The sequence below is a fragment of the Aulonocara sp. 'chitande type north' Nkhata Bay genome, linkage group LG15 (assembly GCF_057382095.1).
Source record: "Aulonocara sp. 'chitande type north' Nkhata Bay isolate Kocher_YH1m ecotype deep benthic linkage group LG15, A_spYH_male_GT1.1, whole genome shotgun sequence".
Classification (NCBI taxonomy): Eukaryota; Metazoa; Chordata; class Actinopteri; order Cichliformes; family Cichlidae; genus Aulonocara; species Aulonocara sp. 'chitande type north' Nkhata Bay.
In genome coordinates this window covers 14,197,235-14,214,068 of record NC_141358.1, presented here as the reverse complement: position 1 = coordinate 14,214,068, position 16,834 = coordinate 14,197,235, and the positions used below count along the sequence as shown (strand labels likewise).

The following is a 16,834-nucleotide window of genomic DNA, read 5'->3' as shown; positions in this document are numbered from 1 at the left end:
GTGCACGAAGCCTGAAATGTGTAACCGAGACATCAATTCCTGGTAAAAAGAAAAAGAAAAGAAAAGAATCTGAATGCACCAGCTCTGCTCTGCATTGATTTCTGCTGGTGTAGGGAAAGCAAAATGTTTGTATTATTTCATAAGCCAATTAGCTGCAAGGAGACTCTTCTCCCTGTGTGCCTATTGACCCACAGTCTGTGGCTTCAGCTTTATTGTCTGGGGGGTGCTCTATAAAAGATCAATAACAGGCGAGTGATTGGATTATGGGGTAATCAATGCATTGTACTAATATATAACCAGAGTGATTATAGAGCACTGGCTAGTAAGAGGCCGTAGAGAGCTGTAATGACATCACACTCCCGCTGGCGGTCAGGAGAAAAGTGTGCGTTCAAAGTGAAGTGTGTGTGGATGAAATTATGCATGCGTGTGTATATGTGCAGGTGCATGTCGCAAGTGTACACACGGGTGTGTATTTGTGTGGATGAGTGCAGGGGGTAGCGTGGGGGTAGATGATGGGTTGATTTTCTTGATTCTTCAAACAGCTGAAGAATAGTACTACCAGATGGTGTGTGATAGCTGCTTAGAAGAGGCCATCATCAGATTCCTGCTGTAACATAGTGACAGGGCTTCTGGGTTCATTACAGCAACATATGTGGGAAATGGGAGAATAATAATAGCTGTGAAAAATAGGCACTACACAACCTCTGCAATCTTATTGCTTAATTGTTTTTGTTTTTTGTTTTTTCTTTTCTCTTTGCCACTTTAATAAAAAAAAGTATGGATTTTATGGGAACGGTTTTGCGTGAGAAAACTGGAGAAAGTATTTCTTCTGAATATAGCGGAGGAAAGCTGTCAGCAAATGTTGCAAAATAGTTCACACAATTCACCTCATGGCATTCATGACCATTTGCTAGGCTTCTAAGAGAGGGCAATCTAAAAAGAACAAAACTATATTCAAGGCTATTTTTTCCATATGTGTCATGACTCTTATTTTCACAGTATATAATTTTTTCTTCCATCACGATATTTTTTTTTAATTAAGACAAAAAAAAAGGAGAAAAGAATCAAAGCTTTGTGACTTTAAATTTTCCTCCAACTCAGAAAGCTTCCAAAATAGTTGCAAGTTAATTAAGTGCACCCAGTTTAAAGTGATGCAGCTACAATCCTGGCTATAATTAATTGTACCTTTATAAAGATTGCAGTGTTACAGAGGTGAGGATTCAACTGTGATTACTTTGGAGGATGTGGTTTTGTGGGGCTGTTGAAATTCTATATACATAGCATCAGACAAAGAAGCATTTCTGTTATTTAAGTTACCCTCGCTGACAAAAATCTGATGAACAAAACAATGAGAATAGTTCAGCAACATCACAAACTGCGACCTCCATAAAACAGTTTGAACAAAAAAATAAGCCTCATAACCATCATTCAGGTCTGATTTATTATCTATGTGCTGCATTAGTTTTCAATGGTTTTAGGTATTTATACCTAATAAAAAGGCAAGCAAAGTACATACATTTTTACAACCCATAAAGCAAAATTACTTTCATCTTTTTCTTGTGCACAAGAAGAAAACGGGAAAAAAAAAACCTTAAAATATACATGATTTTGTTTGGACAGCAATCATTTAATTTCTCCTCCTATTCCTAAATATGAAGCCAAATTTGAGAGTTCATAAATAACAGACATTAAAAAAAGCAGCCAGCTGGTAAAGTTGTTCATTGTCTACTCAGCTGAGAGGAGAAACGTGCCTGGCAGGCTAATCTTGTTAGACACTTAACACCAGAATGCCAGAAAGTAATGATGTAATGTTAATGACGAACCTTTTCACAAGTAATTATCTGTGTTTATCAACATGTGTCAGGCCATTTGATATAATTGAGTGAATGATAGCCACCAATCTTGTCACTCCCATTTATAATTTCTTTGATTTGCAGAGTGCTTGTTAAAAGCTTGAGCCACGATGATATCAGCAGAGTGCTCTGCTGCACACTGATGCTGTGTGAGGCGCGCCGCTTTTGTCACGCTTCTTTATCCACCAATTTTGTACCAAAGGACAGAAAAGAAAGTGGCAGAGTGAAAGAGATGTGGTTAAACACCTTAAATCCTATTTAAGGTGTCTTTGTTTGATTTCTTCTTAGCTGCTTTTGTCGCGTGTCTCTTGCTCAAATACGAGACGGAGATCTGGTCAGAGTCTTGCACTGAGGGGAGCTTTGGTAAAGTTCCTGTTTGCTTAAGAGTTTAGGAGGCTTTTGTGTGACAAATTGCAAAGGAGCTTTTAGAGGACATAATGGGACGCAAAATCTTTTAAATGAAAAAGTGCATGCAAAGACAATGAAGAGAAAGAATTAAGAAAAAATGCAAAACTGTTGTGTCACTGCCTTTTTAAACGTAGCTGTCGTCATCTTTCTTTCGTTACTGGTAACCTTAAGCACAGATTTTAATTTGAAATATTTCTGATCACCATATGAAGGACAGTTGTAACACTGTCACAAAATAACACGCCGTGTTCCACATCCTACATTTGTAAATTAAACTTATCTTTATTCAACATGACATGCACGCCCAAATTTATTGTGTCAGACTGGAAACTTTGATGCATGTTCCTCACTGCTGTCATTTTTCCTAGCTGTTTAAGTGTCTGTTTAAAAGCTGCCCTCTCTTCAGTGGGCTTGTCTTTTACCTGTCAGGCCTGTCGAAGGCACTAATCACCCCACAAAGCTGAACGAGCGCACCATGCGCTTGTTAGCCATCGTCCCAATCTTCTGCCACATCCCCCTTTGACATCCGCACAGGCACTTAATTCCCCCCTATTATGTTCTTATGTTTCTATAGCCTCCTAATGAGACAAGAAAGGGGAGTATCAGGTTGTGTCCATTGATGCGACAGGCTCGGCGTGTGTTGAATGCGTGTGAATGCATGTGCCAGTGCTCTGAGCCATCTGCCCATCACAGGAACATGGCGTGTAATAACAGAATCATGACCGTGGAGATCAGGGCCCCGGCAGGGAGCCTTGTATTCATTGAGCTTTAAAGGCAGCCATCCAACACTGATCAGACACGCCCAACTTGTGCCCCCCCCCCCCATCCCAAAGCCTCTTTATGTGTACCCCAAACGCTCATGTACCCCCTGATTCCATCTTTCCATCCGCTTAGGCCTCAGACTCCATGTTGCTAGGGGTGATGCAGTCCTCAGGGTCAGAGGTGCTTGTTGGAGGTGAGGTTCAGACAGTGGGCCCATCTGATAGGACCATCTGGACGAGTGACCTGACATAATTAGTTATTAATTCTTCTTTTGGGAGGGGGGGCCAGTGCTCTTACTCATGCTGCTGCTGTTAGCACCAGGATTACGGATGTAACTCGTGTTCTCATCTGCTGGCGAAAAATGATAAAGAGTGACGAACAGATCTGAATAAAAACGCTCTTAAATTTGCTTCAACCAAAAAAAAATATACCTTTAGTCAACCGGCTCCGAGGGGGATCTTGCAGTTTTTATTACTCTCGTTCTTGCAGTTAAATGGCCAAACCTAAGCAATGTTATATCACAGTGTGCTATTTCCAGTCCAGACACAAATGCTTAATCTTTTCTGACAAAAGGATGGCTGTGAATTCAAGAGAAACAAATTGTGAACCTGTCCACTAATCCACCAGAACAGCAGGTTTTGGTCTCTGTTGCTTATAGTTTGTTGCTCTCTCTGTTGCTTATAGTTTAAGATAAAAAGATAAACCCAACTGGGAGGAGGCAGGAGTAACCAATTTCTTTACCAGCAGAATCCGATAAAGTAGAGCAGAGCACAATGTAGCTGAGGTCTGTTGCATTTTTATTAAGAGCACACGACTCTGACCTTTTTCACAAAAAATGAAAAACAAACAAACAAAAACAGTCCTTTTGCTTTTGTACGATATGCATTACAAAACATAGGAATATCCCCAAAATGGTAACATTTTAAAGGTTTGACATAAACGTATGTTTTTCAAACTGAAAATGGACCAAAAGTTGCAATAATAATATCACGATATCGTCATCATTACTCTAACTTTGATTTGGTATTCATTCATTTTGGTATTTTGCTCCAAAAGTCCATCTGGTGTTCAGTTCCTTTGTGTGGAGTGTGTAATGTGACTATCAAGGACTATAGCGGTACGGTGTCAGCAGCGGCCCTTCCTGCTGCTTTGCACTACTACTACTGCCGCCGCCGCTGCTGCTGCTGCAGGGGAATCTCCTCATTGGCATGCAAGCAGTGACTTGGAGCTGTGGAGCACTGGCACCCTCTCTCTAGAGACTCTCTCCTCGCTCTTTCCTTTCCCCTTCTTTCTCCTTGTCCGTCTTCTGCTCTCTCCCTCTTGTCCCCCTCGCGCAGCTGTCACAATATCTGCTCAATACGAGTGCTGGAGGAATCGTAGGAGAAGAGCCGAGCTGATGTGCTGCTTTAGAAGCAGAAGACTTCAAAACAGAATAGCTGAAAGGCCTCTTGTGAGAGGTGTTGAATCAATCTTAAGATCTGTGAATGATTTGTATCGTGCATGCACTGTGATGCAGCAGGGGGGGGGGGGGGGGGGGGGGGGTGTATTGTCCTTGCACCTCTGCAGGAGATCATTTAATAAAGATATATGTCTAGTGGATAAACAACGGTTTAAATCACGTGAAATGATTTGTTACCATCAGAAATAGCTCTGATTTGATCTTGGCAGATTGGTAAGGTGTTTACAAGAGGGACCGGGATGCAAATAAACAAACACAACATCTTGGCATGTGCTGAGCATTTTGCAGAGATGCTGGAACGAACAATGGCAGACGAAAGCAGAGAGGGAGAGAGGAGACATGGATCCGGTGTGGCTCTGTGGATTTGGCAGGAGTGAAAGCAGTGAGAAGAGCGCTGATACCAGCCAGACTCAAGCTGTGGGCAAATCAAGCATGAAATCGGGAACAAAGGGATTCACAGGATTGAAGGGCATTAGATTCACACTGTCTGAGCCTCGGTGCTGTGTGTGTGTGTGTGTGGAGGCTCAAGATATTGTACTTGTAGTCTTTTTAATAGCCTCATTGCCGAGAGATTAGTGGGTTTTAAATTAAGAGTGAATTTTTTTGTTTTGGTTTTTATGACTTTCACATTCCTCTTTTTGTGTTTAAATGTTCTTAAAGTTTTCTAACAATATAGGCATAAACGAATTGTTCATATTGCAGTGTCACATGGTCCAGTTCTTTTACATAACACTGTAACTAATTGACAGTACACGGTTAACTATTGTACTGGTCTCCAGATTAATTTGTCACTTAGTTTTTAGCGACATTATTAAGGAAAAATGTAAAATACTTTATAAAGCAATTATAGAGGGAAAAACTAATTCATGAATTTTTAGACTCATTTATGACAGAGTGCTATATTGTTGTAATATTATATATTGCACTGTAGTGCATTCAGCATCCAGGTGCTCACACTAAAAGGACAGATTACAAAGCGATTAAAAGCAAAACTTCAGATTTAAACTAGGAATGGATATTCTTTTAAACTACTTGTTGACTTTTTTCTCTCATCATTTTATGTCTAACTTTTAAACTATCCAGCTTGATGACATTTACATCTAAATGAATATAATGATCGCACTGTCGTCATGTAAAGTACATTGTGTACACTCTAATTGGGCACGATTTCCAAGCAGCATTTGCCTCCACAGTGAAAAACTTATTTCCTCTCCTCTTTACAGAATGACCTCTCCACTTTTCTAGCTCAGCCAATCAGATCGACCAGATGACCTCAATATCCCGGTCCACCCAATCAGAACATCTAAATGTCTTGTTGGTGCAACGCGGTCTGCTGTGGAGGTGTCACTAAAAGTCCTGGTTGAGTGATTTTCCCAGGTCCTGTGCTACTTTGTCCTTCAATGACTCATTTGGAATCTGTGAATTGGGCGTTTTTCTTTTTTTTTTTCTTTTTTTTTTTTTTTGGCTCCGTGGGAAACGTTTTTATGCACAGGACAACATTTGCATTTCTTACACTGTGCAGCTGTGTTTTGAGGCAAGATATGTAAAAGTTATAAATTCCAAGCTGATTTCAGAGAAGGGCAGGAATTAAACAATTAGAAGATGTCAGTTCAAACTGGAAAGGTCGTAAAGTACACACGAACAGAAAACATGTTGAAACAGTTTCCTTTGTGCTGTTCTGAAGCTGTTTCATAAGGATGACTTTTCACGGAGCGCCACAATGAATTATGGTGGCACTGGTGAAGGAACAATTTAATTGATGCATGAATATGCAATTGTGCCTCAATCCCGGGCCTGAAATCAATCAAGTAGACAGTCAGTGGATATTCTGAACCTTGCCACCTGCACTCTTGTATTCTGTGTTCGTTTGAGAAGTTAGGATCCATTTCTCCTTCACTGCAGTTGTGAAACCTTGGGGTCTTTCTCCTGTGGTTCTATGGTTTACCTCCACACTGAGGCAACCACATGACATAGGTGGCATCTTTATCTTCTCAAACTGCTAATGCCTTGTGGTGCAAACGAAGCTAATTCACTTGTGCGTTTTATTAGCAGTAGCATATAGTTAAATTAACTGCAAATACTTTAATTTTGCAGCACTGCGATTCATTATGATGAGTTAAGAGTGACTAAGCGATTAACGCAAGACATCTGTTTTTGTAGTGATGTCATACAATCCTTTGTTATATTTGTGATTGATTTGATTCTAGGAGTAACATCTGCTATTCTCCAGCATCTCCTTGAGTCACTTCTAAAAAATGTCTCCTCTGTTAGAGTTTAAGGATGAGCTCTTCTGTAATTGTGATAATTCCACTCTTCTTGTCTTTCCCATTCTACAATGATGCAAAGTGACAAAATACTCGAGTACATTTTTGACTAGTTCCCTTTTATCCAAACACTTCCTAGCTCCACTCCGATATTTTAGAGACAAGCTTGACTGGGCAAACTAAAAGTTGTAGCGCATTAATAAAATATCTATTAAACATTACAAGAAGTTAAATTCACTGTAGAAAAGCTTATGTAAATTAATTGTGGTAAAGTGGTGCTTGCCTTAACTGCAGATGTACAAGCGAATGCATTATAAAAAAGTTAAATCCAGGTAGCTTTGATTCATGCATAATTTAAAACGTAGCCGTTTTGGAGCCTTTCTACAGAACTTTTACTTAAAGACTGAGTGTAAAACTTTTGCAGAGTTCTGAAATCCTCGTTTTATTTTGGCATTGATTTTTCTTGACCTTTCTTCTCTCCACTGTTTCGACTTGTTACCTTTTTGGTTTCTTTTTCTTAAACTCTTTTTCCACTTGCACACAACCTTAGCGTTTTCATCTTAACTTTTAGTCTGTCTACAGCGCTCTAACTTTCTATAGACTGAGAGGATCTTGGATGAGGGAGTATGAGGTAGTTGGGGAGGCGTATACAAGAGTGCGAAGTCTGGGCAAAAGGCCCAGTGTTTGGCCACATTTGTAACCGACTCTACATGTGAAAGCCTTCGGGGCACATCAGGCAAAATTCCTAGTATTCAGGAGGAGAAAAAAAGGCCTCTGATTATTGCCGTATCTCAGCACTAAACACACGCTCACTCACACAAATACACACACACACACACACGCACACACACTGTTCATAAGCCTTGATGATGTCAGCAGCTAAGCGGTATAACGGTTTTGCCTCTTGGAATGACAGCACCACTGATATCTGGCAGACCATCAGTTAGTCACGTCAGCAGTAACTGATGGAAGTTCTCCATTCAGGCCCAGGCTGTGTCCAGGTCCTTTGTCAGCTCAGACAGACAGAAAGACAGGCAGGCAACCTCTCCAACTACATTTAAACAACATACATTCATTAAAATACACCACAGAGGAATTACCTCTGAGAAAAGGTTAGAGGCTAAATGTGCAAATTTAACTGCTCCAAACTGCAGTTACTTTGCCATTGTAATGATGTGTTCAGGATTTTTTTATGCTAGCTGTTTGGAATAATTATCAGTCAATTTTTTTCCCATTACAGTCATTGAATCTTATGGAAAAACTACATTGTCAGTGTAGCCAAAGACTGATACCGGGTATTCAAAGGGTGCAATAGAGCTTCATTGTTGTCTGAACACATCAGTGAACCAAGTCTTTGCACTACATGTATATACATTGATTCTTAACGGGTATACAGATGCTGTAATTTACTTTAAAATATACTACCCTTGTATTATGATTATTATAGTAAATGTAGCTTAAAATCTAAAATTCAGCATTTATAAGTTTATATTTTCACATTACTACTTTTGGTCTCTTCCAGTGATTGCAAGAAAAGGGAGACAGAATAGCAGCACTTATTCTTTTATATTTTTTTCCTTATTTTCTTTTTCTAAAATATTAGAAGAAAACAAAGATGAAAGCCACATAAAAAATACACAGCAATTAATCTATTATGATCTACTATGTATCAGTACATTTCTGTATCTATTTTTTTTTTTTGAGGCAGCAGCATTGTGTTTGTGTCTGCATGTTTGAGTTTGTGTGTGAGTTCATTCAAAACAGATTTGACAGATACAACAAAACACCGACAAAAGATATATGTTTACAACTGTATTCGGATTTAAGGACTTTTTAAACCAATCAATAAATAATTTTGTCGTTTCCAGTTCAAAAAGTTCCTTGTTTGATATTTACATCATAAATTAAATAAGAAACTAAAGACTTTCAACTTATTTAAGATATGTTTGAAGCATTCAATACAACTCATAACAAATCAAAACAATTAAAAATTAAAGAAGAGGATTAGGGCCACTGGGGAAAACAATGACAATATGACTTTTTTTCTCCAGGATTTCATTTTTTTTCCTCGGAATTCTGTCAGAATATTAGATTTTCTTTTTCTAGAGTTCTGAGAAAAAAAAAAAGAATTCTAAGAAAAAAGTCTGCAGAAAAAGTTTTCATAGAATTCTAAAAAACAAACAAAAAAACAAAAAACAGCTACAACCTGTGGCCTTAATCCACGGTTAATTTTACAACGCATGGAACAGAATTAAAAAACTTTTACTGCATATTTTACATATGCTAATAGGTCAGGTAAAAGTTAAGTGATGTAAAAACAGAAGAAATCATACTCTGATATGTAAGCATTAATAGCTAAAACTGCAAGTAAATATACAATGCCTATATTTAGAGAGCATGGGAAGATAAAAAAAAATGAGTGAGTTTGGAAACATCTTTTCGCACACTAAATGAGGGCATTTCACATATTCCATAAACCAGTTTCAAGTTGACCTGGATATTTTGCACTTTTCCATATCAGAGGCATGTTTCTCTTTCTGTTTTTTCACTTCTTCTTCTTTTTTCTTTTTTTTTAAATAATGTAATAATGGTGTGATCCAAACACCAAAACTAATTTAATGCCACCAGTGAAATATTCTACTTGGACAGAAAATAATGACACATACAAAAAACAGCTCACTGACAAATAAATACCAGGAAACACTGACATCTTACAATAGGGAGTCAATAGCCTTTTCCATGTTGCACTTCACGTGTCAGACAGTATGGTCTGTGCTCTGGAGTTTTCAGGTGAAATGGCTATGGAACAACACATTTTCTTACTGCCTTTGGAAATCATGTACAGGTCAGGTTAACAAACATGGCCAATGGTGCATGAGAGGTTTGGAATAGAAACACTGGATTGATGTTTAACCAGCTTTTGCAGGGAGGGAAAGTTACTTTACTGCCATTAAGACAACTCTGTTATATTATGTAATGGAGCAAACTTTCTCCATTTGTCAGGCAGTATGCAAAAAGTCAGTTCCTGAACAGCTTCTTAGAGTCTTGGGGAAAAAACTTCTCTAATGACAAAGAAAAGAGAAAGGCCTGACAAACACAAGTTGTGCTGAATGGATCACCAAGGGCAAGTCAGCCCCACACAGGTTCCTTGTATCCTTTTGTCAGTGTCTCAGCTTTTGTGTGGAGCACCTGGTTGCACATGCCTACAACCTCACTATGGATGGTAACGTCCTCTTTTAGACAGCTGGCTCAATCTTCACCAGATATCGTCAGCTTCCATTGGTTATGATAACTGAGGTGGTTTTATGTCCCTGTATTTGTTCAGCCTGCACTCTCACATGAGATGCCACATCATACTGCACTCCTCCACAGGCCAAGGTGGAGTAACTCCGCAAGCTCTCCGGATCATACAGATGCTCGAGGGAGTACCCAGTCAAGGCGTACGCCGCCTGCCTGTCCAGTGGCTGCCTCTCCTGTGCTGGATAGATCAGCGGACTTCCCTGGGGTTGTTGAGGGTGTGGGGACATATCTGTCTGCATGTAGTCTTTGGTGAGGGAGAGGCCTGATCTGGGGATTCCGTCAGAGCTGGGGCTGCTGAGACGAGACAAAGAAGCAGGACTCGTCGTGTTTTCATCATTTTCATTGGGGCCAAGAACTTTAATGCTGTCGCGGTGATGGAGGCGTTCAGTAAGGAGGTCGATGCTGGGGGCTCCGGGGCCACGGCATACCACGCTGGGCATAGTGAGCTGAGAGTGATGGGGTAGGGAGGAGGTGAAACAGGGACTGTGAGTTTTGGTGAGTCCCGAGACATCCAGTGGCATCTTGTGTTGCTGTAGACGGCTCTCCTCCTCTTTGATCATTTGCTGTGTGGCACGGATCAGGGTCTCCATCTTGCTGGGCTCTCGAGGGCTCGCTTGGAATTGGTCACCGTGGTAACGCTCACCTGAATCACTGGTGGACCCACCTCCGTCAGGTGAACTCACTACGCTGTCTTCGTCCCAGTGGCCCCGTCCTATAAATGCAAATCAGTGGTCAGAGTTGATAACAATAGAATAAATGAATATCACATTGTTAAAATGCTCATGTGGTTAATGGGCAAAATTCTGCCTTAAATGCATATATCATTATAGCATCATGGTCTGACTGGGTGTCTTGGCTGAAGCACAGTGGTTTTTTTTTTGCTGTTTGAGGATGTGAAATGTGAAATAACTTGGCTTTCAGTTGCGGGCAATTTTTGAACAGATGGTAGCAATCGGCACACTGGCAAGAGACGGTGTAAACAACTTAGCATGTCCCATAATAACATTTGGAAAACAGCTACCAGGAGAAGCTAGGCCAGAACTATTTTCAGAGACAGATGGTTGTGGTCTCAACCCTAACACCTCACCGTGAATGGCGCCATGGTAGGATGTTATTTCGTAGCCTTCGCTGTTGTCCACTGAGAATTTTGGCAACGAGAGAACGGAGCGTGTGGTGTCCCACCACATCTCTCTTCCCGACTGGGGGGTTCCCAGGAAGTAGCGGCCACTCTGGCATCGAACACGATCACAGGTGGTGGTGTGAGGGTGCGTTTGGGCATGGGCAAGATCCTCTTCTGATAGACCCAGGCCGTAGCACAGGGAGCCCGATTCTGGATACAATCTGTAGGCACAAGAAGCCTCCGTTGCTTCACTGGGATCCAACAGCTGAGGAGAGGCAGAGTCTGTCAGTGGGCTCCCTCCCCACTGACTGTCTTGGTCAGACTCTGAACGCTCTGGATTGAAAGCTGAAAATTGCTGGACAGAAACAAGAAAATCACAGTTCTGGGAGTTTTTGATTTGAATCCACAGCAAGCTTCCCTAATTGACTTAGCTCTAAAAAACAATTACCTGTGGGTAGGGTGACACTCTGGCTTTGGCCTTGGACTGGGTCAGACGTGACTTGGTGCTCTTTCTTTCTTCATTGTGACTGTCAGCGTAGGGAAAGGCTGGTTTGCTGGGGCTCATTTGATCCAAAGACAGCTGCATTCCTTTATACTCAGTGTCCCTTTTAAAACACATAAAATGCATGTTAGAGATAAACAAAATAGTTTAACTTAAACTTCCATTTTGTGATGCTTTTATAATCTTGCAAGATCATGCTCAGAATAACATATCTATAACAGCGAATTGCTATGAAATTCATGGGCTCCACAGGACTCTGCCAAGTAATCCTTTTACTTATTTATCACCATCAAGCGCCACCAAAACCAAATTCATCACCACTCACCATGAGGTTTTCTTTTTAGTGCTGACATCATGTTAGTACTATTACTGCGAGTATGCTGATGTTAGCATGTACACCCTCAGAGATCACCTCGGATCGCTAGCTTTCTTTTAACATGCATGCATCTTTGAACTTTGCTGTGGGTTCAAATTATTTTATGCACTATGAGCTGCAGGTTACTGAGGAGCTTCTTCACAGTGACCTACACAAACACACAGAACATTTTTGACCTAGTTTTACTTTCATTTTTTCAAGCTAGCTCATGTTTCTGTAGTTAATCCAGAATTCCCCAAACCTTTAGGCTATTTTCATCATATATACTTGGATCATGTTCTCTTTCTGACCATCTTGATTTTAGCATTGCACGAGAAGCATAATTACTAATTAGTCTAAAGCACACTCCTTGGCTAATGTTGAATATAGATAGATGGTCAGACTTAGATTGAGTCAGGCTTTATAAAAAAGGATTTAAGTACAACTTTAAGTGAATACAGTATATAAGGGAACTTTAAGATTATAAGCTCTCAGCTTCTGAGATTATTAACAAACACCCAGAAAAAACATTAATCATTCTTTTTTCTTTTTTCTTTTTTAACCACAAACATTACGAGAATGTGGAAAGAATGCACCGAGAGTAAACACACACCAGAAACATATTTATACTTATAAGTCTTATCTATGCAATCAATTTCCTCTAAATGTACCCAGTTTTTTTAAATTTACTTTTGAATGTTGCAGATTTCAAACATGCAACTTGTGTGCCATCTTTGACATTTTAACCCACTGTACTGCGGCTGAACTCAATGCAATTGTCACCGTCGAGGGAGTGAAAAAGGCTCCTGTGTCAAGTGTTCAGCAAACATGAGCCTATTCTTAACTTATCACATCAACAGTATGTAATAGCAGCTGTCTGGCATTTTAAACCTTGTGGCCCATCCCTGACCCTGTACAGCCAGCCTCTTCAATATGACTCTAAATATGACCCATTCCTTATGTACAACACTGCAGGCGAAAGGCTATGTTTGGATAGCCAGTGCACAGTCTGAGTGTTATTTGCTCTTGCAGGTATAGTTATGGTAGCCAGTTGTGCATCCTATCTGTGCCCTGGCTGACTTATGTCTGAGCCAATAATGTTGGGCCTTTGTGCAAACTCAGCTGTGTTAGCCGAATTCCACCTCAGGGGTCAATGTCAGAGCACCTCACGTCTGAAATATGCCACCAGCCAACTTCCAAACATAATTTATTAATGGATTCTTGTTGGGCGGAAACGCTGCCATGCCAAGGCGATTGAATTGCTGTTTTTTTTTAAGTAGTTGTTTGTTTTTTTCCACTTTTGCCTCTTGGACTTTCAGATACTTCTGTGTTGGACTTGATTATTCACTTGGAAATTCTCTGTCATTTTAATGTAGTTACTTTGTTTTCGCCTTACTGCATTGAAGAAATCAATAGGTGGAGTGCAGCCATATGCATACATGCACGTACAGACTTGCGCAAACTCTCCATCACATGCACTTACACACACACACACACAGGAAAAAACGACATGTGGATCAACCAAACAAGGAAAATCCAACATGTGTTACAGCTATGAGATAGCTATTGATTCCTAGTTCACCGTTTGATCGATTTTGCTTTCCTTAGACTGCAGATCGATGGTGGCAGTAGAGGTTTTTGATGGGGTTGAACCCTGATGTTTGTCTTGCTGTCTCAAAGGGCCTTAGTGTGCTTTGTTCTCTCATAACACACAGCTGCCTGAGTCCTGCAACCTCTGTATTTGGTGGATTTGTACAGAGAGACTACGGAGGGATAAAGAGAAGGATTTCTCCAGGAGAAAAAGACCCATTGTATCACAGAGTGAGCCTCAAGTACAGATCATAAGAGTGCATGATATGATTATACAAGTAAAATATTCAGTGTTATTCCCACAGTGCCATCTCTATTAAAAGGGCATTATTATTTAGACCGGAGTAGTGCTGCAACCTTGTTTTACAATGACTGCGCAGCTACAGTATAATTGCAGCCATCAGCACAGATTATAGATTTAACTGTCTCAAAAAAGCATACTTTTAAAATTATTTTGAAATCAATTATGAAGTATCTGTTAAAACAAAAGTTTCCCTCTGATTTTAGGATGGAAATCGTTATTTACACTTACGTGAGGACATAGTTGACGCTGACGATACAGTGAGGCCTTGAGGATCGGCTATTGTGGACGATAGTGGCATAACTTTGGACCCAGACCCAGCCGCCGTGTTTGGCAAGGAACCGATAGTACTTAGTTGTGACTTGGCCTTTTACCAGCACTGCAGGAGATAAAAGAAACACACAGACAGCAGAGATTAACATGTTTAACAAGTTGCACGTTTTCTTTTTTGTGTGTGTGCGTGCGTGTGGGAGACGTGTGATTGCCTGCACATGGTGGCTGCAGCAGGTTGCCTGAGCAGTTGCTGCATAACAAGAGAAGGTCAAGCTGCCTGTTGTAAAAGCATAAATGAACACACTTGTAACTCACAGAGGTGGTGTGCACAGCGGAGGTGGAAGATGTCACAGCTGTGGACATGATGGTACAGCGTTTTCTCAATGAGGTCCTGGGGCTCATAACCTGTCAGCTCAGCTACCCTGGGGAGAAATTCAGGAGTTAAAATAAGCAGCTAATTCAGGGATATTTCATTTTTCTGTGCTTCGGTTTTCACAGGCAATTTTAGCTCCAGGAGCTTCTTTTATAACTTGCTTCCCTTTCCTAATGAAAAATGCATAGACTTCACACAACGTTTGCCAAACACACAGTACAATTAAAATAGAAACAAACTCAAAAACACCTAAAGGGAAAAGAAAACAACAAATAGAACAAAGTCTTGATTAGTACCTGGAGTCCAGGAAGATGAGCTTCATGTCCAAGCTGGCTCTGAACATGAACATGTTACTGTGCAGTTTGATCTCAGTCACGGCACTGGGAGGCAGAGAGTGACCGACAGCCACCAAGCCCACATTCTGGTAGCATCCTTCAAAAGGTGACATGTCCAAACTGTACTGACGGATCTTCAGGTAGCCACTGCAGTGGATCACCTATCGTAAAGCATATACAAGATAATAGCTAAATCACAAATTACATTTAATAATGAAATTTCTTAAAATTCCATTTCATAAGAACAGTAGTCAGCTTTATGATTTATGTGATGCATTTCGGAAGCAGGCAGGATAATAATAATAATAATAATAATGGATTGGATTTATATAGCGCTTTTCAAGGCACCCAAAGCGCTTTACAATGCCACTATTCATTCACTCTCACATTCACACACTGGTGGAGGCAGCTACGGTTGTAGCCACAGCTGCCCTGGGGCAGACTGACAGAAGCGAGGCTGCCATATCGCGGATAGTGTAATTTATATCAAAATACAATATAATCAAATGATAATAGAACTGTTGGAATAGCCTGACACAATTACATTAAACTGCATGAATAAGCTAAAACTTTTCGTGGTTAGAAAAAAAGGTATAAAGTAATTTTAATGTTGGTGACCATTTTTTCTTATTCGCTTCTTATATTTATTAATGTGAAATAATTTTTATAATACCATTATCGTTATTGTTAATAAAAAACAATTTACTAGCGCTGCCTACCTTGTATCCACCACTGGTAAGCCCCGCGTTTCTTTTTGCCAGCACACATTTCATCCGCAAAAAGAAAGAGCGTTCCATTTCATATTCTGAAAGATGTCAAACACTTTGCTATTAAATTATCGTATAATAATAACAACAATAATAATTGAAAAATAAAATAATAGGGTTTTACGGCGTTAAAATGTATCCTGCAAGGAAAAAACACAGGCACAGGCACAAGCTATTGCGTAAATTCCATCCGCGTATATTACGCGCGTTCATTGCATTTTTTTTTATCATATGCTAATAATGCTGACACTACACAGTGCAACACTATGATTAAATAGAAAATGCTAAATGACATAACATGTGCATATGTGGAGCCTGAAGGCGTCGTTCTGTACCTTGCACGAAATGTGTGTGATAGGGCTGATGTGGGGTGAGGACAGCTGTCATCTCATCGTGGTCGGCAGGATGGACATATTCATAAATACTGTTCCCAGTCAACTCTACCTGTTGAGAATAACTCAGGTAATCAACGGGTAAAAGCTTCCTGGTGGGTGAATTTTTTTTTTTTTATCTGCGCATGGGTATCGCGTTCATTTTCAGACGATGCTTTATGAATAACAAATACAGAGGAAAAAAACGTCTGAAAGGAAATATATATATATATATATATATATATATATATATATATATATATATATATATATATGTGTGTGTGTGTGTGTGTGTGTGTGTGTGTGTGTAATGATCACAGAAACGAACCTGAGACAGTCCTAAATGGACCGACGCTGTCTCTGAAATGTACATTATCTTCCCATCTGGGGCCACGACGAAGATGAATCCGTCCAACGTCTGCAAATAATAAACGACAGGCTGCCGTCACTTCTCCGTGTTAATTCACAAGCCCGGGTCGATCATGTTCTTTGGCTGCAGATCAGTACCTTTAATAATATTAATAACAGCCTAAATACCTGCAGTAAATGAGATCCCAGCTCTCGTCCAATGTTATCCAAGGATCTCGTTCGACTTGAGTGACCCCAAGCTTCACCCAGACCTGGGGAGAGAGCGAAATAACGGTGTTTGGCTGCTGCATGACTTTGAAATTAAATAGAAATATATATAGTATTTTTTTTAGTTGAGCTTAAATTATTCTTATTCTTATTCTTCGTTTAGCATAAAGGAAAAAGTAGGACACACACACACACACACACACACACACAGAAACCAAGACGCTA

General features: G+C 40.1%; 1 protein-coding gene across 1 annotated transcript in view; it reads right to left on the bottom strand.

The window, feature by feature from the left end:
• Positions 1-8,373: 8,373 nt before the first annotated feature.
• LOC147312757 (single-minded homolog 1-like) overlaps positions 8,374-16,834 on the bottom strand; it is a 10,485-nt gene continuing 2,024 nt past the window's right edge. Inside the window, exons 2-11 of the mRNA XM_086263663.1 lie at positions 16,571-16,653; positions 16,362-16,451; positions 15,998-16,106; positions 15,615-15,700; positions 14,857-15,056; positions 14,503-14,609; positions 14,146-14,293; positions 11,615-11,771; positions 11,134-11,521; positions 8,374-10,758 (exon numbers count right to left, since the gene is read on the bottom strand). Of these exons, the coding sequence (XP_086119789.1) occupies positions 10,016-10,758; positions 11,134-11,521; positions 11,615-11,771; positions 14,146-14,293; positions 14,503-14,609; positions 14,857-15,056; positions 15,615-15,700; positions 15,998-16,106; positions 16,362-16,451; positions 16,571-16,653 (2,111 nt within the window). The 3' untranslated portion in view covers positions 8,374-10,015. The remainder of the gene's footprint in view (positions 10,759-11,133; positions 11,522-11,614; positions 11,772-14,145; positions 14,294-14,502; positions 14,610-14,856; positions 15,057-15,614; positions 15,701-15,997; positions 16,107-16,361; positions 16,452-16,570; positions 16,654-16,834) is intronic.